The sequence below is a fragment of the Stegodyphus dumicola genome, chromosome 7 (genome assembly GCF_044657685.1).
Source record: "Stegodyphus dumicola isolate Sdum_Otavi_A_Nest chromosome 7, ASM4465768v1".
Classification (NCBI taxonomy): Eukaryota; Metazoa; Arthropoda; class Arachnida; order Araneae; family Eresidae; genus Stegodyphus; species Stegodyphus dumicola.
Genome location: NC_140774.1, coordinates 5,061,419 through 5,084,604, shown reverse-complemented (window position 1 = coordinate 5,084,604; position 23,186 = coordinate 5,061,419). Strand labels below are relative to the sequence as shown.

Sequence of the window (23,186 nt, the reverse complement as noted above, 5' to 3'; positions counted from 1 at the left end):
GTTTAAATGACTGATTTTGGGGGGGGGGATACAAATCTTGTTTACGTTTTTCGTACTTCTTAGAATACATTTAGCTTCAAAGATGTGTTTTGCGCAATCAAAACTTTAATTCATTCCTCTTCCAAAATTTTCGTCCGAGAAAAGATAATAAAAATTAGACAGAAGATTCCTATGTAGAAAATTTAGACATGAAATAAATTAAAAGCGAGTAAATCAACTATTAAATGAATAATTAATCATATAATACTGGTTATTAACAATTCTGTATGCCTGTTTTTTTTTTTTTTATTATTTATTTTATTTTATTTTATTTTTTTTATTTATTTTTTTTATGGAAATACTTGGCATTTTCAAGACACAAAAAGTACTTCAAAGAGCTTTGAAATATTAGTACAAACACATTAATAAATTAAATTGAAATAAATAATGGGATGTAATTTAAAAGACAGAAATAATTTTATTGTAAGAGATTTAGATTTAAAAATTTGCCCACACAAATGATTTATCAGATTTTATAATGTTTTATTTCATAAATAACTTTGATTTTGAAATATGGCATTTGAACCTATAAACATGTGTTGATACTGAAAAAGTGGTGAATATATAAGAATATTATAATCTTCAGTAAGTTTTCTTATTAAATAATAAATTCTGACAGTCCTATAAGACTAGGGTATAAGTTTGCATAAAAATTCCTCTGTTAAATAAAAGAATTTAAGTAATTTCTGTAGCCTTTTTAACTGCTCGATTTTCATGACACATGTGAGGTCTGTGTGATTTTCTGTCAGGAACTGCAGCATTTGATGAGCTACTAGTTTCAATTTGACTAGTTTGTAGTCGAATCTGAAGACTGCCACCTAGTGGTAACATGTTACACAGAAGGTCGTAAAGTAAGTGCGCTACAAATGATAATACATCACTGCTTGTGTTTTGCTGAACATACGGAAATTTTTTTTTTCTGTTTACATTTGTGAATGTGTTTGAAACCCGTCTGTCAAGAAATTTTTGTATTGTGTTAATATGTAAGTTTTTCCCCACTCATTTCACGTAAAAATTAACTGTATGCATAATCTGTAGATGGGCAATAGCAAAATTTTCGTGTTATGCGAAATAAAGATAAATTTGGTTTGTAAAATATTTAATGAGTTCATTTGCATTTATAGATATATTATTAGATTACAAATCGTACATCATAATTTGTTATGTATCGTATTATTATTATCATCATCTTAAAATTGCTCTTTAAATACGTAAGAATGTTTATATTGTTGAGGGTTGAAGGAAAACGTATGTGACGTCAACTAAAATAAGTATTTCAATGTATCCAACTTCTGTTAACTTATTGCCGAAGAAGGGGCTAGTTATTTTTAGTAAATATAATTCATGATCGGGATGTAATAATCTCTAATTGCATCCAAACATTGTTAATTAATTATCGAAATTGTGTAATTAATTTCTAGTGAATACTGTTTCTGATCGTGCTGTTTTCATGTTCTGCTACAGGATTATTAGTCAGAGTATATTATTGTATTTTTCTTTAGGTCTACCACAGAAATAGCTCCTCCTGCTGAAGGCCAAGGAGGAGCTTCACAAGAGGAACAACCCAGGCAAGTAAACCCACAGCACCAAGCTGCCTCTAGAAGGCTACAACAGACTCAAGCTCAAGTAAATGAGGTGAAGTTATAAGTAAATTTTTAAAAAGAAATGTGGAAGTATTTGATACAACTATATATGTCATATGTGCACAGCTGTCTCTGTTGTTCTTTATCTACTTCAGAAAATTTTAGGAAAATAGGAGGCAATTTTCTTTCTGGGAAAAAAGCAAAGCATATGTTTTGAAATCCATGCATGTTAAATATTATTTAATCGGCTCTAGTGTAGAATTGGGTGCCCCTTTGATTAGTGACAATTTTTTTTTTTTTTAAATTTTGGGGATGAAACCTCACTTCTGGTTACCATGATAGTTTTAACTTTGTTTTAGCTTCCTGATTTTATTTAAGTGAAAATAGATTGATGTGTACATGGACAAATTTAAGGCAGTGTGCAATGCCTAGTTTGTGCAATTCTAGGATGTTTTTTTATGTGAAAACAGATCGATGTGCACATGAACGCAGAGTTTGTGTAATTTTTTGATTTCTTATTTTGGTTTTATGTAGCAGCCATCTTGAAATTGTGGCCTCCTGGCGCCGATCTTGGCTTGAAAAAAGAATCACCAAAAAACAAGGGGCACCCAATTGTAAACTTTTACCATTTAATCTGCTGAGCACCACTGACCTGACTTTGCTGTAAAAGTCTTACAATATTTATAGTCATCCTGGCAGAAGGGATTATTTCTTTCAAATATGAATATTACCTGAGCATACAAGGCCTTTGTATAAGCATAGATATGTTAATTACAAATACTGTCTTGTATGAGTTACATGAAATACTTAGATATAATCGTGATATTTATGTGCACATTTAGACATGATCTGATTTCTTATTTACAATGCTGTTACAGAGATAATCACAGTAAACTTGTAATTCAGTTACACATTAACTGGAGTTTCTATGTTATTTTTAACTGCTTTACAATATTATTTTTAAAAAGTACATGCAAAATGAATAGTAATAAGCTTACATTACTATCGTTTGTGCTTTTACAGTCCAGTTACTATTCTATGGGATGAGCTATTTTTCCTATGTTGATTTTCACTTGTTGTAATACTAACTGCCTTAGTCTGGGCAGGAAGTTACATGACTCAATTTTCGGGTACCTTAGCTGATTTGCTTGGAATAGTTGCAACTGATATAATAGTTGTAGCAACTATGAAGGAAGTATCTCTGTTACTGTTCAATTCTTAGGTAGTACTATTGTTAGAGATTATTTAATGTACTCAGGTTCAAATGTTTAGCTTTGCAGGGTTTATATAAAAAATAAATAAATAAATAAATAAATAAACAATTGTTGTATGCTGTCTAATTTTTCTGTTTTTGTTTGAAATGTCTTTCAGTTGTTTCAGGGTTCTTACTTATCTGGAAGGTACTGTGAAATCAGAAAAAATAAAAAGTAGTCAGGAAAAGTATAAACTTTAAAAATTCATAAGAATAAAAATTTTCTCCAAAAGTCAGAGAAGTTAAAAAAAAAAAAAAATAAAATAAATAAATAAATAAAGAATGAAATTGAAACAACTAATCTTTCTGAAGATATAGTAATAATAATAATAAAAGCATGGGAACTACTCTTATACATGCCCTCGGTTGGTGACAAATTTCTTGCCAAATATTTTAGGCAAGAAACTCCATATTACTTCCGAAATTTTTTTGTCTACATTTTGAACTTTAAGACTAAAATATCAACAAAAACGGGTTTTGCACATAAAAAAACCACGTTTTTAACACACAATTTATGCCAAAAATCCAAAACAAAAAATTTAGATAACAAAAACGTATAGTTTCTAACCAAAAATATTTGACAAGAATCCATGTACACAGCGATCTGTTTTAACTTAAAAAAAAACAGAGAATTGCACAATATGTGCAGCATAGGAATCTAGGAATTACGAACACCTCGCTAAAACAAACTAACATAAGAAACACTGACCTGATGAACAATAAATTTCAAAGAGTACCAAAGTATACACAGCGTTCTGTTTTAACTTAAAAAAAGATATCAGGAAATTGCACAATCTAGGCATCGCGCACAGCCTCGGCATTGCGCACAAATCAACAAAATAAACTAAAATAAATTACAAACAATTCAAAAGACAACAATAGTGCGTGAAATTCACAGAAAAAAAAAAAAAAAAAAAAAAAAAAAATAAGGAATATAACATTCTACAAAATAAGAAAAACAATAAAATAAAATGTACTTACCATTGTGAATGCTTCTTCAAACAGCAGAAATATCAATTTCGAACATCAGCAAAACTCATGAATTTCCACCACTTTATCCTTCTTCCCTATTTTCTGAGACACAGAGCATACAAAGTCCAGTATACATTCATGAATAAAATCCACATAAACACACCCGTGAACAAAAGACTCATTAACAACTCCAACATCGTACCTTTACTAAATTTACCTTGCACACAATCCAAAATAAGTGACTGAAATTTTGCCACCACATCTTTCATTGCAACATAAGCCATTTTAAAATGCCCACCAAACCAACCAACCAACCACTCCAGCAAAATAAAGTTTCAACATCAAAAGGGTTTTCCATACAAACAACAATGTGCCCAAAACCATTGCAAAACACAAAATCATGCCAAAAACCAGCGCAGAACACATATTGCCACATTTGGCGTCACCATACATCTGAGCGCATATATAAGAGTAGTACCAAATTGTGTTTTAGGTAATAACCCCTCCAAAAGTTTCTGTCTTAAAAAAAGGGGGGGGGAGGGAATGAAATCTTTGTTTTTCTAGCACAACATATTTTAACCACCTTTACATATATCTAATGGAAACTGATGAATCTATGGCTTTCCTTTTAACCTGTCAATGAGCTGTTGTTCATTCTCTGGAATTATATCTATTCTGTGTACTCCACTTTCTCTTTAGAAGTATAATTGCCTTTTAAAAATATATGATGAAATTTAAGAATGCCTAGTCACCACACATAATGAAAATTAAAAACTTTTCTTACAGTGTGATTCTTATCTCTTTAGGTAAGTTTTATAGGTATGTAAAAATTGTAAAATGTGGTGGGGGTACTAAAATTTTTCATTTGTTTAAGTGGTACGTGTTAGAAGATTGAGAACAGATGATCCAGAGCATTTGCTTCTCGGATTTTATGAAGAAAGTTGTTGAATTTTTTTTTAGTTGGGATTATTATAAAAAGGAGATGCATTTTAAAGGTGTAGAGGCAGCTCTGAGTATCTGAGGGCACTTAAGGATTCTGATATTTATTTTTTCGGAAAAACTTTTTATGAAAAAAAAAGTGAGGAAATGAAATAATTAAGCTAAGATATACAAAGTAACAAACAATCTCATACCTTGGTAGAGGTGGTCATGACACTCAGGGGTCAATATAATCTACCAATTTAATTTTTAAAAAGTTATTCAGAAGAACTGAAAAATATCTGTTACAATTTTTCAATAATTTTAATGTAACTTTCTCTGATATTTTATTTTGGTCTTTTTAACTAGGTTGTAGATATAATGCGTACTAATGTTGAAAAAGTTTTGGAAAGGGATCAGAAATTATCAGAGCTGGATGACAGAGCAGGTAAGCTGTTTGTTTATTAAAAAATAAATTTTGAACGGAGAGGTATTATTTTCCCCCTTCCTGTAATGCCTTTTGTTTCTTATTTGGGAGAAAAGTGTTATGACCATTATTATTTATGTTCTCCTGTTATGCAGAAGCCTTACAGCAAGGAGCCTCACAGTTTGAACAGCAGGCAGGGAAACTGAAGAGAAGATTTTGGTGGAAAAATTGCAAAGTAAGTTATTTCAGAGTTATTTTACAATGTAAATTTTGTTTGTTCTTTTTTTTTTTTTTTTTTTTTTTTTTTCTGTCCTTGATCTGGGTATAACATAACCTAGCAGTTAAACTTCTTTCCTTGTGAATAGGATCATCTTGAAATAATGCGCTCAATCTTCTATACTTTCATTAATCGAGGTACTTTAAATTACCGAAACTTAAAGTGAATTGTGTGTGTTACGTATGTTTTCATTTGTACTGTGCCTTAAATATCACTAATATAAGTCATAATTAATATTAGCATCAAATTAATATTCAGCCTGTCGAAACATGTGAGAATTTATGGTCTAAGTCACTTTTAACCTTATGCGTATTTGATACCACCCATATTGTTGACGAAAGTTTTGGTGTATTCCATTATTTCTTAATTATCTCTCTCTCTCTTCCCCTCCCCCAGTTGGCCCTTTATTGTCTGTTGTCACCAGCAAAACATAAGACAGTGCTATATACAGTAGAAGTCCAGAAATCCGCAAGGCTTGGGACTAGAGGTTGTGCAGATTTTAGGATTTTGCAGATTTCAGGACAGAAAAGATAAAGCATAATATTTGGACTAAAAGTGCAAAATAAATAAGGCGTATTACATACATTTAATTAAATTATTATATACATTATTGCAATAATTTATTATATGCATTTAATTATTAATACATATATAAATTGATTATATTATTCATTGTATTATATGTACACAGCATCATGGTTTGCTGATTTTGCCTCATGCAAAGATTTCCAATGTTAGAATCACTGTTGCTGTAAAATTTCAACAGCTTTTCTTTATTTTTCTGTATATCGTACACAATCGTGTTGCAGTTCCATTCGCATTCTGCTATAAATGGAAGATTAGCACCCTCCTCAATCTTTTGCAGAATTTGTACTTTTTGCGCAACTTGTTTACGTTTTTCAGTGTTGCAAGCAGTAAAATCATGAGTGCGTTTCTTATCTGTCATTGTATTGAAAAGGGCTGAAATTTAAAATATTTTTTATTTATCCACAAAATATCTGGATAAAAAAGAGGCAGCACTAAACAATCTCGTGAAGTAACAAAGCTCAGAAAATACAACAACGTGAATCGTGAACTTGAACGAAGAGCTGAGTGAATCGTCTGCTTTTCTACCTCAATGCAGATTAGAGAAAAAAACTTTTTATCTTATTTTTTAAAACTTTTTTATGTCAATAATTTGCTATCCATTATTACTCATTATTATTCGGTAATTATGACGTCATTATTCGGTAAGTATTTTTTCTTTGATATTTTGTACTCAACGTTGCGGTTTCCGGAACCTATAAACTGAATGTTTATATTTTGAGAGGCAACGTAGATTTCAGGAGTTGGCACATTTAAGGTCGGCGGATTTTTGGTACTTGACTGTATTAACATTAATAATAGACAACTAATGACTTGTTGTCTGCTTGTGGCTAATAAGTTAGTTCTATGGTTTTCAGTTAAGGTAATGAAATTTATTTTTCTTGACTGCAGATTTCTGTGACCACTTTGTGTGTGAATTTTCAAATCACTTTGAAACTGTTTTCAGGACTTGATATTCAACTCCTGAAATTTCTGTGACCACTCGCATTGTTCTTATTACCTTGTATTAAATTTTTAGTTTCAAGATTTGAGGACATATATGTTTTTCCTGAAAACTTTATTCTAAATTTTTATTGAATTTTGTTTTGTGTAATCTTGTATTTGCTTTCTGTGTTGTTCTGTTTATAAAGATTATTTGAAATTATCACCACGAGAATCTTGAAATAACTGTTATTATTCAAAATATGCTCCTAAATATGGGTTATAGAAATTAAATTGACCATCAAGAATGCTGAAGTTGGGTGCTATAAAAAAATTGCTAGTTAAAATGCTTGTAAAACATGTGCTATCTATCTATCTACACAAGGTGTATCTGAAATGCTTCAACAAATTTAGAGGGATGAGAGTACTTATCAAGATGAGCAAAAAATGCAATGGAACATGGGGTCGCAAATGACATTTAAAGGGTGAAAATAGAGAAAATGCATCTGGAGATGGACAAACTGAGGCAGTACAACACAGCTCGTGATGTCCTGAGAAAACAAAAATTTTACAACAGTTGTTCAAAGTGTCGACCACAGACATTACCACACCAAGTATATCGACAGAGGAACGACTGGCAGACACGCTCGAATATTATGGGAGTTTCCTGGATTTCTGCTGCAGCGGTCACAATATGCATTACTACTTCTGGCATCTCATAAATGAGGGATTTCATCTGTTCCCTGAAGAAGAAATCCAAAGGGTTCAGGTCCGCCAAATGTGAAGGCCAAGCAATAAGTCCACCACGTTCAATCCATCTTTCCGGATAAACTCCATCATGTTGGTTACGCATGTCACAGTGGTACTACCTATCGTTGTTGGCGGTTCATGTACTTAACAATGCATGTTCGCTACAAAGTTGTGTTTATTGGTCTGTTTCTAAAAATATGGACAATTTGCATATATGGATTCCTGCTCACAGATTTGTTTGGCTTTCTACCAGTTTTTGTTATTTCTTTTTCACCAGATATACACAATATGAAAAGAAAACCAGCTTCGTGCTACTAGTCAGTTCTGCAGAAAAGCAGCATGCAAGATTTTGATGTTTTTGTTCATTTTGCTATTTTCACTCTTTAAACGTTATTAGCAACCCCATGTTCCATTGCACCTTTTTTTCATCTTGATGAGTGCTAAGCATTTCAGATACACCCTGTATATATGGACGAAATGCTATTTCTGATGACACACTTTGATGCTTAAACATGGAATTTTCAGCTTCAAAAGTGAGGCCCATTTTGGACATACTATCCTTTGTAAACAAAGACTTGTTAAACAAGCTATTGCTAAAACTCTACATACTTTAGGAACTATCATAAAGATTAAATATTCCAAAAAGTACAGTACATGATCATTTGAAAAAGACTGGATATTTAAGTTGCTTTGATGTATGGGTACCCCAATACTTTAACTGAGCAGAATATGGTTGCTTCAGTTTTGGCATGTTATTATGTGGTAAAAGAAATAAGGAAGTTCCTTTGTTGACATGACTCTTTACTGGATATGAGAAGTGGATATCATGCAATAACATTACAAGTAAAAGATCATGGGGGAAGAAAGAATTTGATATTCTTGTGTTATCAGGACCAGATTTAGAAATGTATGTTATTGTGTGCATGTATGGATGGATGCATTCATGTATGAAAGTATAGATGCATGTACATTTATATTCTTGAGTATATTAACATTGTATAACAACAATATATTAACATTGTATATTTATATGCTTGAGTTTAACAACATATTGTACATTTATTGCTTGAGTATATACACACACATATATGCACATATATACATTTTTGAACCTAGTCCTGATAACAGAAGGGAATTATCCTTTAGAAACACTGAGAGGAGGACTGCATCTCCAAAAGTAATGCTTTGTGGTGTGGAGAGACTACAAAGATATCTCCAGCGTGCAAGACTGTGTATCGTAAATTCTAAAGATACGTTCATTTTAAAATTATTTTGCGATATTGCTGTTGAACTGAATTTTATGGTTTAAGTGTGAAGAACATGATATTTAGTAAATAAAGGTAACTCACAAATGTTAAAAGCACCTTTGGGTGTAATGTAAAATCTGAAAGCTTTCAAACTTTTTTTTTCTCCCCCCCTTTTTTTTTGAAGCCTATGCTTAGTATAATGGGGATAAACTGCTTATTTGATATAAGAGGATATCTGAGTTTAATAAATTCAGGTCGAAATTTTACTTTATGAAGATCATACGAAATAATCAGTTTTTCGACTCGCCACTGAAACTGGTGTTGTAAATTTTGTATCTTATTTTGCCAGATTTTATATTTGGAAGTTTGTGACTAGTACTAGAAGGTAAGAAGTAATGAATGAAGTCACCATTTTTGGAAGTAACCAAAAAATAAATATTGGGGGAATATATATTTCAGTGTCCTTCTCGTCGAAAATTGACAATTTTTTGGCACCATTCCTGTTTACATGCAATGTCCTCCCAAGTAAAATGCTATCTAAAACATAATTAAAGCATACAAAAATTATAATCTCAATAAACTGTATTTAAATCAAAATAAAACAAGGAAATATAAAAAAAAATGGAAATAATTGTTATCTAATTTGTGTAGTTCCCCTTCCCCCCCCCAAAAAAAACTATCGATATACCTTATTTAAAAATTTCTATGTCATCAGTGTGTGGCACATCGAATTCCTTAACGGCATTCAAAAACTGTTTAAAATTATATGAACTAGAGTCTGTATACTGTTGTCGCCAAAAAATTCACAAAAATAAGAATAAAAAATATCCTCCATAGTGCTGTACTGTAGATGGTATTTGTTTCGAAAATCCCATTTTGTTACACCTCTCATACCTTCGATAGTGTTCATGTGAGCTCCGGTTTCGGAATTCTTAAATGCCACTGCATAATTTACTGAGAGCCATTAACAGAAAGACAATCATATGATTTCGAGTAATCGGATATGATTGTTGTTCCAGGTGAGATATTCCATTGAATTATGATTAAACCTTCATTTACACACCAATCAATACTTACTTTTCCATTCATTCCAAATCGTATAGAAACTTCAGGTCAATCTTACCACTGGCAGCCATTTTATATAGCACAAAATAAGCAACATACTTCTTAACCCACATCCATCACAGAAATAAGCCTAAGAAATATTCTCCCAGCGATCAAATTCAGCACGATCACATATTACAACCAAGCATGTCATGATAGGGTTTCCAAAATATTCATCATAAAAATTCAGTTTACCGTAAATGAAACAATAACTTGGCGATAAATGAAGCAACAACTTGGTGATAATTCAAGGGGTACCCCAAAATATAGACTACCAAATATTGCATTTTATTAAAAAAAAAAAAAAAAATTCAGTCAGATGCAGCATAAAAATTTTTAGCATAAAAATCTTGTTTTGTAGATTCATGTTTTATTTATTTTATAAGTAGATCTTAATGATGAATAATGCTTAGTTAATGAGAATTCTAATGACATTGAATCTTTAATAGATGATCATTATTATGGTAATTATCGGCATAGTACTTGTGGCAATTATTGCAGGTAAGTATTTTTGCTATTCCTTAAATTTTGTGTATGATTTTATTATATGTGCTCCCTTCCCTACTAGTATTATTAATGTCTGCTTTTTCAGAGTGTTTAAGTAATTGATTTTTTAATGTATGATTATGCTATATCATTAGATTTGGTGATGGATGTTATTGTGAGTGGATGTTAATCTTATGATGGTTTTCTATTAGCTTTAAAAGCTAGCATTCATTTTAAAATGATGATTGAAATTAAAAGTGCTTTTCTTAAAATTAAGATAGTAATTTTTATAATGTGTAATTTAAATATTGAATGTTTTAAGGCATGAGATTATTTAAATGTGAAATTGTGACTGTTAAAAATACTTTGTGCTTGTATGTTTAATCTTTTAAATATAATAGATAATGCTGAATTTTATGAATTTTAAATTACAAGCAATTTATGGTACTTTGGTGTTATGGCAACCACTTGGTGCAGTTTGACGATTTTTTGAAGAAGAAAAAGATAATTTCAAATCGGGGAAGGTTATTTATTTCATATCATACATATTATTAGGTACACATTTTAATTTCTGTTCAGTATTTATATCAGAAAACAATTTATAAAACTACTTACAAATGGTATCTCCTGCATGTAATTATTCCAATCTACCACAATATTATTGGCCATTTTTAACTCTTCCAAACAAAATGTAACACTTGTTAATTCTTTATTCCAGTGATATGTAAATCGGATTGTTGTAGTAGATTGTAGACGACTAATGCAAATCTGAACATTCCTGCCTTTATGGCAAAATATTATATTCATGCAAAAATTTCACGGAACTTTCAATTTCTAAAAGTTTGATTTTTCTACCAAGATGGTTGCAATAATGCCAAAACACCCAATTTATAAATAGAAAATTGCTTAATTCGTAAAATTTGCTTATGCCATTGAAATTTTGTAGTAAGGTCTGGAAAATTCTAATGAATCATCAAAAAGCTGTGAAAGTGTTAATTTAGTTATGACTAAGCATATTGTGGTTATTTGTCTAAGAGAAATGTTTTCAAAGTCTCTCTAAGTAGTCGTTTTTTATGTAACATGGAAAAGCCATATCAGTTGACTTATTAAATCTTTAGAGGAATAGGAAAGAATCTTTAGTTAGGAATAAACTACCCATATTTTGTGACTTTAACCTCTTGATAATGAAGAGTGGGCAGAGAGAAAGACTGTACATGACATCGTAAATACTTGAATATTTTGACTTTTCAGTTAATTTCCTTATGAAATTGACCAGGAGAAAAATATGTGGAAGTTTTTTCACTTATTCATATTGAAATCTTGATTTAACTGCCAATTTCTGTTCTTATTTCCCTCTTTTTTTCTTTTTACTCAAATTTTCTGGCAGTTATTTTTTTATGCAAATCTAATCTGTTCACTTTAAGTTCTGCATGAAGGCATCTCTTCCCTTAGGCAGCTAGCCCTTGTATGCTTTGCCATGTAATCAACTCTATGTAAGGAATTTCTCCTCTTCCTATTTGTTGAAGGAGCAAGGTCTTTCATGTTTCATTAAGGTACTTTACATTGATAGCTACTTTATTCTTTTCAATCTGTATCAAAGTAGCAGAATTCCAGTTCTCTGATCTTGAGTAGCCTTGTGGAAATGAGATGATAGTTGTTTTTATATTTTGATGTGTGATAAGGGCTTTATAAAATAAAGGAAATAAAACTGAATATAATATTTTAGTATATCTTGACTAAAATCTTCATATTCTGTTTAAATTATTTCAGTAGGTAATTGGTAATTGGTACTGTGGTAATTGACTATTGCTTTGTAGAGCAAAATTTTGCCAGCATTATATTTTTATTGAATTTATGCTTCTGTTCTCATGGAACCAATTAAGGTTAGCTCAGAAAATGACATTCATTTAGAAAATTGAGGTTTATTAGTAATGCTGTAGCTAAAGTTACTAAACATTGGTAGTTCTTGTACACTTAGTCTGTCTCCAAAATTATGAGAAAAATCATTTAGTTCAAAAGGAAAGCAGACAGGAAACCTAGGCATGCCATTTTATCTTCTTCAGTTGAATCTGATTTTTATAGCAGCCTTTACATTGGCTAAGTGCGTAATATGTGTCATGGGAAGAATGCAGAGACATCTCAGGAGTATTGCACAATACAGTTTTACATGAAACTTAGAATTCTGGTTCATGTGATAAAATAATTTTAGAAGGAAAGAAGAGTAAATGTTGATTTTAATTAAATAATGGTATATTATTTTAAGCATTTTAACTGTATATATATATATCATTAAATTTTCTGAAAGGAAGAGTATGGCAAACTTTATGCAAAGTATCCTTCATGTTCAAGAAATAAAAATGTTGTGATAGGATCAAGTTGCTAAAGCTGCTTGAGTATTTAAGAAAACAGTTGTCTGTGACCAATGTGCATCATTCTTTCATTCTGGCAATATACCAAGTTACATATTATGAGGCATATGAGGGAATTTTTGCTTAGGAAATATTGCAGCATATATTCTTTTGCCGTATTTGGCTCTGTATGATTTCTTTTATTACTCAAGTCAAAATTCACTTAAAGAGGCACACTTTTAGACTACTGAAGATCTTCAGACAGCTGCCAATGAAGGGTCTAAACAACATTTCAAGCGAAGATTTCTGCCAGTGATATTAAGAATGGTAGCAGTCTTGTGTTTGAATGCAGTAAAACATTTGTTCTGAAAGTGATGAAATGTAATTGCTTATACAAGGAATTTATTTCACTATTTGTGGATAAACAATATACATTTCTAGCTTCTTAGTGAAATAGATTAGCTACTTGTATGTTTTTATGGTTATCTCATAAGTGCAATGTAAATACAAGCTAATTTCGCTTTTAAAAGGCCACCATTAGTGGCTGAGTGGTTAAGACCCTTTAATGGGAGTTTAAACGGAGTTCGATTTCAGCCAAACATGCTGGCTGCATGATTGCTTTTTGTGGTTTTTCCGGTGTTTAATATGAAAATGAGCCAGTTTCTTTTAAAAATTCTTCCCCAAAGGCAACTCGCCTCTCAGGCAGAAAGTCATTATGTGTTTTATCATAGTAAGATAACCTAACCTCTCTAAAAGGCTTTTGTAGGTAGATACCTTCCTAAGCAAATAGACATTAGATTTTTTAATTAATATAACTTAACCTTCTGAAATTTAAGAAAATACCCTCACTGAAATTCATTTATAATTCATTCATAACTTAGATGTTAGTAAATATATTTTCTTTTCAGCCTATTTTTACATGTGATGCCTCCAGATTTTATTTTCCTGCTGTCTTTTGTGGGTTTCACCTTTACAAAATTTGCAAAATTATCTGTACAGTGGAGCTGTGAACTAGACAAGTAGGCAAGTTTATTTTTCAATTAGTTTTCTATTAAAAAACTTCTATATCTTCTATATTAATTGCCCAATTTTAAACTAATGTAAAAAGATTATTCAGTCATGCTTTATCAATTAATAAACCTTTGTTGCTAACGTATTTTAATATTTTGGAAATTATACGCATCTGCAGATTATTAAATTAATTATTAAAGTAAGCTGTTACACTGAACAGGGTAATAAATGATAAAATGTTAACAACACTTTTGAGTGGCTCTAAAAAAGGCATTAGGTGGCTTAAATTTAGAGACTAGATTCTCTGTACATTATCATAATATTTTTAAGTTGCATTAAATGATACATATGGTTTCTGTACAAATAACTGCAATATTTTTTGGAGACTGCATTCTCTCTCTATATATATAACTGCAATATTTTTTGCAGTATTCTTTAATTCATGGTGTAGAGAAGAACTGTTAATTTCAGGATGATAGCTAGGCCATGTGTATTTATCGTGTTATTTGCTTAAATCCATAAAATATTTAATATTTGAATTTGGTTTCTGTCAAGCCCTGGAATTAGAAGTGCCACAGACCTGTGGATGGCAGTCAGGGCAAGTGAACAAAAGTAAATAAATAAAATAATAGTGAATTAATACTTAAAATTAAATAAAATGTAAAAATTTAGGGAATAAGCCATTAAATTAATGACAAATAGTTAAATTGAAATACTGGAGATTATCTTATCTGGAGCTTCTGCTGGTACAATCTCACTTAGAATTTGAAAAGTATCAGAGTTAGATCCAGAGATTTCAGGCTGAATTTCAGCTCTGTTTCTATGTGAACTTAGCTTGATTTAAAAGTATTTAAGTTCCATATTTGTAATAATAAGACAAATGAGTGTTTTTTGGTATTTAAGTATTAATATGCTGAAAAATATTTTTGAGAAGAATATGTATTTGAGTTACATCATTGTTTAATATACAATCAAACATCAATTTTATTATTTTCACTAGAGTAATTACATTAAACTGGGTACCTGTCTTTAATTCAGTTTTTAAAAAAAATTTGTGTATGTGTCAGTTAACTGGCTCGTATTTTATACACACATACACACACAAGAATGATAGTACAGTACAAAGTAATCTGGAATGGTCTATAATCCGGACCTCAAACTACAAACTTTCTGCGCATGCGTAAATGCATAATGCGTTACACGTTTAATGTATAATGGATGGTATAAGCTAGGCTAAAATTATCTAATTATCTATTTCAGTTAATGTTGCAGATTGCATTGTTCCTTAGTCTTCTAATTGGATCCAGCTTATTATTTTTTGCAGACTGTTAGAGCAATTTTATAAAAAGTAAGATTGAACTTTCGATTATGTCAAAAAGAGTTTCCGATTCTGGAGCTACAAAGGATCTACAAAGCGAAAGCATGTTTTGATGTCCATGAAACAAAATATGGAATTGCTGCAAAAAATGGATAAAGGCATAAAGCAAGTGACAGAGAGGTAGTGAAAACAAAAAAAATTTGATTGACAAGTTAGTCGGTATTCTTGGCACAACAATTACAGGACTTGAACAGCGGAACTTTGTAACTGAACAAGAAATTATGTCTGTTTATAGAATTAGCGAGAAAGTATTAGCACATAAAACGAAGCAACTTAAACAACTTACATTGAAAGAAATGTTTAATAAAGTAAACAAATAATAATATTAAGCTCTTTTTTGTAAATTTTGATACCCTTTAGATCATAATTGCTCTTTATTTCATAAATTACAGTTTCATATTTTTAATTGTATAATTTCTGCATGCCATCTTACCAGATATTCCTGATCTCTAATCTGGAAAAACCCCTAATCCGAAGGAATCGCCGAAGTCCCGACGAGTTTGGATTAAAGACTTTGTACTGTATTGTGAAAATTCCCTGTAATTATCCTCTGGTTATCATTTTGGGTTGTATTTTTTTGGTTCAATTTTTTTTTGTTTTTTTGTTTGAGCTCTAAAGGTAAAAATAAGCTATAAAGTAGCACAGAAAAAATTGTGTGGCAATTGTGCAGGTCTGTGTTTTAACAAAAAACTAAATTCTTATAAGATAGCTAAAGTTTCTGGATGTATCCATTAACCTTCCAAGCAGCCAAGGGTTTTAGCGCAAAGTCCTAAATTTCCAAAAAAATGCCATGAGTAAATGGTATTTTCTTGATTATAATTCCAAAATGGCCATCTCAATTTGTACCTTGACTGTTTTTCTTCTAATATATACACTATGTTAATGGTCTGGAAGTAATTTCAAGATGCATGTCTATGTGCAGTGTACTTGATATTTATCAAGGCTTGTATTTTTAAACCTATATATATGGTTTGACCACTTAGAGGTGTAAAGAATATTATTGATACTTTTCTGTACCCCTGGATGCCTATTCTATGATCACTGGATCTGTCTACAACTTGAGGGAACAATATTGACTAAAAAAAACCGTTATGGACAACCCATCACAACTTTTCGGAGAAAGCCATTCTGTGGTCCTTAGTTGGTGGGCGGGTGGGTCCATTTGACTTTACTGAAAGGGGACAAGGCTTCAAGGAGCTTTAGACCAATTGCAGTACGGACGAGTGACGAAATTTATAGTGCGCTGGCTGAAGTTCTAGGAATATTCTCCCATTATTTCACTAACTCACACACTGCATTTGTAGTTTGAAAAAAATGGCACAAAACAGTATTATTACCAACACGCAGCAGAATATGCTGCTATGTTATCCGTTTTTTAAGGGCAAAGTTAACGCAGGAATTTAGGACTAAGAAATATAGAGTGATATGGGATACCATGAAAGCAACGGTAAACAGATAAGAGTAAATGAATTAAGCTTACTTCAAATCTTTTTAGAAATAAACAATTTTATTCATTTAAATTTATAATATGATTAACTTGCATTACAATCTAATTGCAAACTAAGTTCTTTTTTTTTTTTTTAATATGCTTACATTAAGCTGTTTTCACGCATTTTATTTTACAGTTAATATTAGAAAAGTATTTCTTTAAGTAAAAAATTAGAAAGAAAATATTTCTTCCTTTTTTTTTTTTTTTTTAATTTTCTTTTTCTATGAAAATTATTTCTTTCAGGAAAAGGACTAAAATTCATTCGCTATTACAGTACGGCCGATTGCTGCTGCATTCAGCTATTGCACACACATCAAAATGTTTTATTTTAAATAATTTATTCTATAATTAACATGAAAGAAAATATTTTTTCAATATAAAATATATACCAAAATTATACTAATCTATCCTGTATGTGTGATTAATTCGTATCGTAATTTTTGTCACGCAATTACTAATACTTTTTTTAAACATTACATTGCTGTTATTTTAATTTCTTATATATATAAAAACTGCTTATTTAAAATATTCTTCCTTCTCAAAAGATTTTATTCTGTGAAAATAATTAAAAGATAGTAATATTATTTTCACAATGCAAGTACCAAAGTAAAAATAATCAGTGTACGTATATAGGAAATTGAAGAACAAGGGTTAAGATGAATTGTTCTTTGACTTTTCGCGATAATTTAAACTTGGATTTTCGTGTTTTTTTTTTTTGCTCAAAATAAATAATCCATTAATTAATTTAGCGTGAAAAAATATTTTCTTTACCTTTACACAAAACGATATTCGCGTTAATAATATTGTAACTAAATGCACTTAGATAATTTCATATAAGAAAATCTTTTATATTAATTCAGATTATTTTATAAATTTTTCAGTGTTTTTTAAATATACTGAAGGTGATTTTTTTCCAGATTCGCACTGTTTCTTTAAATATTTTTCTGCAGTTGAAGTCCTTGTCAAACCAGCGTTTCGACACATTAAATAGAAAACTAATAATAATCAATATCTCTTTTACAATATAAAAATGAGAACTCTGCTATTAACAGTATCTTTTTTTTTTTAAGTTTGCAAAGAAACAATGATTTTTTAATACTAATGGATTACAAAAGTACTATTCCATGAACAAAAAAGAGGAAAAAAAACCTTTTCGTCTCTAGCGCGTGAAACTATGCATCGGAAATTCTAAAGGTATGTCTCAGTCTTTATAGCATTGTTGCTTTATAGCATAATACAATAATAATACAGTATAATTCTGCTAATAAGCCCACCAGTGGCCGAGCGGTAGAGTCCCTGAACGCAGGTAGTTTGGTCCGAGGTTCGAATCCCACGAACCAGCTGCCCGCATCGGCATTTTCATGGCTTTCCCCATATGTAATGTGTATACAAGCCAGTCTCCCTCAGAAAGTCCTCCCTTAGAAACCAATTTTAAAGCGTAATAAAATTACATACACACACACACACAAAAAAAACAAAAACAAAAACAAAAACAAACAAACAAAAAAAAACTGAAAGCTTTCAGATTTTATATTACTCCCAAAAGGCCGGTTTTTTTAATTTTTTGCGTGTTACCTTTATTTATTAAATATCATGTTCTTCGCATTTAAACCATAAAATTTATTTCAACAGCAAAATCATATAATTTAAAAGGAGCGTATCTTTAGAATTTCCGATACATAGATACATACCGATACATTCCGCGCTAGAGATGAAAATGTTTTTTTCCTCTTTTTTTTTTTCCGTACAATGTTGCCATTGCTCGCTTTGAAATCATTCAGGTTTCTTAATCAAACACTCATAAATGCTTTACAAAATATGAAATAGATAATAAAACAAATTTCCAGTTCCAAATTTTGGCCTCCAAGATGCCTATATTAGGATGGAGGATTACGTTATTCAGAATTTCATGGCTCTAGGTACCGTTGTTTTATCACAGTGCGAGAAACATTCATACATTTATGCAGATTTCTCATTATTTAATTTCTTTAAATATAATACAGTGCGATGATATTTAGTGGCAACGATTTGAAAAGTGAAACACTACAAAATGGCAAAACGAAGTTAATAGCCCTTCTGGATTAAAACTTATTTTTAAAAGCATCACACTAGTAGTAGTACTGCTACTGGAAAAATATTATAAAGCTATTTTATAGTTTTATAATTGTTTTTTAAATTTTTATTTTACAGTAGTGTGAATTTCGCGTAATAATGAAGGACATTCCTTTTTGTGTACAGTATTGTTCGTAAGGTATTAAAGTTCATAAGGTATGAAACCCAGGTGAATGGGATGGCTTGTTTTTGTGATTTCCTGCATGTGTAATGTGAATATGAATTAATTTTCCTAAGAAAGTCCTCCAAAAGGCATTATTTTGCTTTGTCAGATAGCTTTTATGTGCTTGCCGTATTTAAATAATCTTACCCATGCAGTGCTGGTCCTGTACTACAGCATCCCTTCCCACTAAGGGGAAAAAACGGAGATAGAAACCAAAAGTTAATGAATGAGAGTTACCAGATGTCACTGGAGATGTTACATTGCTCCCTTGTTCCTTGCCCCCCCCCCCAAAAAAAATTATCACCAAGAAAATATGACCCAATGAAATCTGTAAGTGCCAAAATTTTGATTTAGTTTTGCTTTATTTTAATTTTTGTATATTGAAAAATAGTAATGGTTACTGGTTTATCAACAGTAGCATATGCATTAAAAAACTTTAAGATTTAATATTTGCTGTGTACATTAATATGTTTAAGTACCTCAATACCTTATATAGGCTGGGTAATCAGTTTTGGCAGTATTCTCCATTGTTTGGAATTGAACTAGTTCAAGATATAAATACATATCAAAATTGATAATTAGTTCACCCTGTGATGACTTCATGGTTTAATAAGGCACCATTTAGCAAGACGAAACAAACATTTATTAAATATATAATTCAAAGCATAATATAATAGTTACTCAGAGCAGTACATCGCTCCTACCGCATAGTACAATCTACTACCTTCCTCTTCTGAGGCTAACATGCAACTCCTAATAAAAACATTAACCCTTCTCGAAGAAGAGCTACCTGCGCCAAGCATGCTCTGTTGATCGCGAAACAGTCGCCAGATATCACACCCCCGTCGTAAGATTGTTGTTGATATTATTTACAAATCAATCAGCAATCTGGAAACTAAAATCTAGCAACTGTTTGCGATCAACGTGAAAAAGAAAAAAAAAACTACATATACTTTTATACATTCTCTCCTAATTTTCAAATCTCAATTACTATAGACATACCTCAATTTACTACATAAACATAGATAACACATTTTTATATATAAACATAGATAAATCATTTTTAACTTCACTTGTTCCGAACCTTATTATTATTGTAACAATTTATCAATTCTTAATTCAAAGAAACCAAGTTGATATTTTCTTTTATAAACATGTTAAAATATACCCTAGTATTATTCCAATGATGACAGTAAAATTATTAAGTTTCTTATATATATATAAAATTATATTCTTAGCATTCCTTTTAATTAATGATGCTGCAGCATGATTTAAATCCTTGGGAGACAAATATCTAAATTTACCACTTACCTCGAATATTTGTTATCCAATAATTTCTCTATCTATTTCAAATTACATAAACATCTTATTTGCACAAAATTGTAAAATGATTATGAAAAGCAAAGAAAACTGTCTAATTATTAACTATACAAAATGTTCGTGAAGATGAACAGTAAATTAATGTTCAAAGTTCACAAGTGGGAAGTCTGGATAATGCATCCGCGTTTGACAGTTTTTTTTCCAGGGCAATGTTCTATTTCGAGATTATATTTCTGCAAAGCTATGGCCCATCGTTGTAATTTGGACGATTGCGGAGCATTTCTCACTATAAAGGCTAGAGGATTATGATCAGTCACAATTTTCACCGATGAACCGAATATCCAAGGTTCAAACTTCTTCAATGCCCATACTATAGCATAAGCTTCTCGCTCTATAGTCGGCCAGCTCTGTTGAGGTTTCGATAATTTCTTGCTCGCGTAGCAGATGGGAAATTGCTTCTCTCCCCTTTGCTGTGACAAACATGCACCTATTCCGATTTGGGATGCATCAGAATGAATGACAAACGGATCCTGCAGTGTTGGGGTGATCAGCTCCGTTGACATCGCTAATCGTTCCTTCAGTTGTTGAAATGTTGACTCATGAATTTCTTTCCATTCGAGTATTTCCGGTTGTTTATTTTTCGTGAGTTCTGTGAGTGGGTAGGCAATCTCTGCATACGCTGGGATATAATCGCGATAATAATTACATAGTCCTAACAGACTTTTAAGATCTCTTTTCGTTTTCGGCGTTTCCAGCTTCTTGATTGCCTCTATTTTCTCGGGATTTGGTTGATGTTTTCCTGATCCAATGATGTGTCCTAAATATTTAATTTGAGGTTTTACAAACGAACATTTCTTCGAATTGATAGTAAATCCAAGTGACTCTAGTTTGGTAAAAACTTTATCCAGATGTCGGAGATGAGTGTCGAAATCCGTCGAAAATATAGCTATGTCATCAATATAGGCTCTTGAAAATTGTTGAAATTCTTTCAGCGCGTTATTCATTACTCTCTGAAAAGTTGCTGCTGCGTTCCTTAATCCAAAGGGTAGCACTTTAAACTGATATTGACCTCAATGAGTTTTGAACGATGTGTACTCTTTACTTTGTTCCTCCATGGGAATTGCCCAATATCCTTTCAGCAAATCTAAAGTTGTTATGACGTTGGCTCTTCCTATACTGTACATTACATCAATGGCATTTTGCATAGGAAAGTCATCTGGCTTCGTCACTGCATTCAAAGCTCGATAATCTAAGCACAATCTGATATCTCCATTTTTTTTGCTTACACAAACTACTGGATGAGCTATTTCTGCATTACTTTCTTCTATTAGTCCCAATTTCAATAATTCTTCTACTTCTTCATCGACCTTGGGTTTCAATGCTTCAGGAATCCTATAAATGTAAGGTTTCTTCCTCTCCATATTGGGTATTAATCTAATTTTATGAGCTTCAACTTTAGCTATTTTCAGCTTTCCGGTGAATAGTGCTCGGTGTTTGTTGATAAGAGCTATCAATTTTCTTCTCTGCTGCGGATTCAAATTTTCTAAATTCAGATTTGCATCTATTTTAAAATCTTCCAGGGGGGTCGAGAGATCTTTTCCTGGTAAAGTTATAATTTCTCCAAATTCTTCTTCATTTTCAAATATCACTCCAACTGCATTGACACTAGCTTGGAATTTTCTAATTTTATTTGCATGAACATGTTTGATCTTTCCATCAGGTAGTTTTACTTTATAGGAATGAGGTGGGCAATGATTCACGATTTCTCCTGGACCAGTCCATCGTGCATAGAGTTTGTTATTTGAATCTGGTATGAGTAAATAAACTTGTTCTCCGATTTTGAAATTTTTTGGTATTGATCTCCGATTAAAGTACTCAGCATATTTTTGTTGTTTATCACTTGCAATTAAATTGGCTTGTTCGGCTGCTTGTTCTAACCTTATTTTTAAAAGTTGTAAGTAATCCACTGTCGATTCACTTAGATTAGGTGGTATAGGTATTTCTCCTGACCATGAAGACTTCAGTACTGCTAAAGGACCTCTTGGTTGTCTTCCATACATCAGCTGAAATGGTGAGACACCCGTGGTGCAGTTTGGTACTTCTCTGTATGCAAAGAGCAGGTATGGGATGTGCTTATCCCAATTCGAAGGATCAGTCCTGATGACATGATGTAACATTTGCTTGAAGGACTTGTTCCATCTTTCTACTAATCCATTTGAAGCACTGTAAGCAGGTGTAGAGAACCTAGGGTGAGAACCTAGTCTTTTCTGGAATTCTTTAGTTAATTTTGAAACGAAGTTACTTCCGTTGTCACTAGCTATTGTATTAGGGATTCCTGTTCTCATGAAAATCTCCAAAAGCGCGTCGCAAGTGGCTTTTGCTGTCAAGCTTCTCAGTGGAATGGCTTCTGGCCATCGGGAATGTTGATCTACCAGACATAACACATATTTATGTTTCCTAGTAGAGGGAGGTTCAATAGGTCCAATAATGTCGATGTTAACTGTTTCGAAAGGTAATCCTGGCCTTCTAACTGGTGTGATGGGAATCTTGTCAGATCGCTTTTCTGGACTTTTCAACTGACAATCTTTGCATGTTTTACAAAAGGTTTCAACATCTTGTGCTAATCCAGGCCAATAAAATGAATATCGTATTCGCTCCTTTGTTTTTCTTATCCCAAGATGTGCACCGAAAATGGAACTATGTGCTAATTCCAACACTTGCGCTCTTCTACTAAGTGGAAGCACTAACAGAAAAACATTCTGTCCTAATATTTTTTCTTGGTGATGTAAAAGATGATCAATAAA

At 31.6% G+C, this 23,186-nt stretch overlaps 1 protein-coding gene across 2 annotated transcripts in view; it reads left to right on the top strand.

Annotated features, from left to right (window-relative positions):
* The first annotated feature begins 870 nt into the window (after nucleotides 1-870).
* Nucleotides 871-23,186, top strand: part of LOC146996086 (vesicle-associated membrane protein 3-like) — a 39,389-nt gene continuing 17,073 nt past the window's right edge. The window contains exons 1-6 of one of the 2 annotated variants that reach the window (XM_085819843.1): nucleotides 871-1,022; nucleotides 1,542-1,674; nucleotides 5,134-5,212; nucleotides 5,347-5,426; nucleotides 10,525-10,576; nucleotides 13,818-13,928. In XM_085819843.1, coding sequence (XP_085675969.1) covers nucleotides 1,021-1,022; nucleotides 1,542-1,674; nucleotides 5,134-5,212; nucleotides 5,347-5,426; nucleotides 10,525-10,576; nucleotides 13,818-13,834 — 363 coding nt within the window. In that variant the 5' untranslated portion in view covers nucleotides 871-1,020 and the 3' untranslated portion in view covers nucleotides 13,835-13,928. Of the gene's footprint in view, nucleotides 1,023-1,541; nucleotides 1,675-5,133; nucleotides 5,213-5,346; nucleotides 5,427-10,524; nucleotides 10,577-13,817; nucleotides 13,933-23,186 lie in introns of both variants that reach the window. The other variant, XM_085819842.1, reaches the window with a different exon arrangement.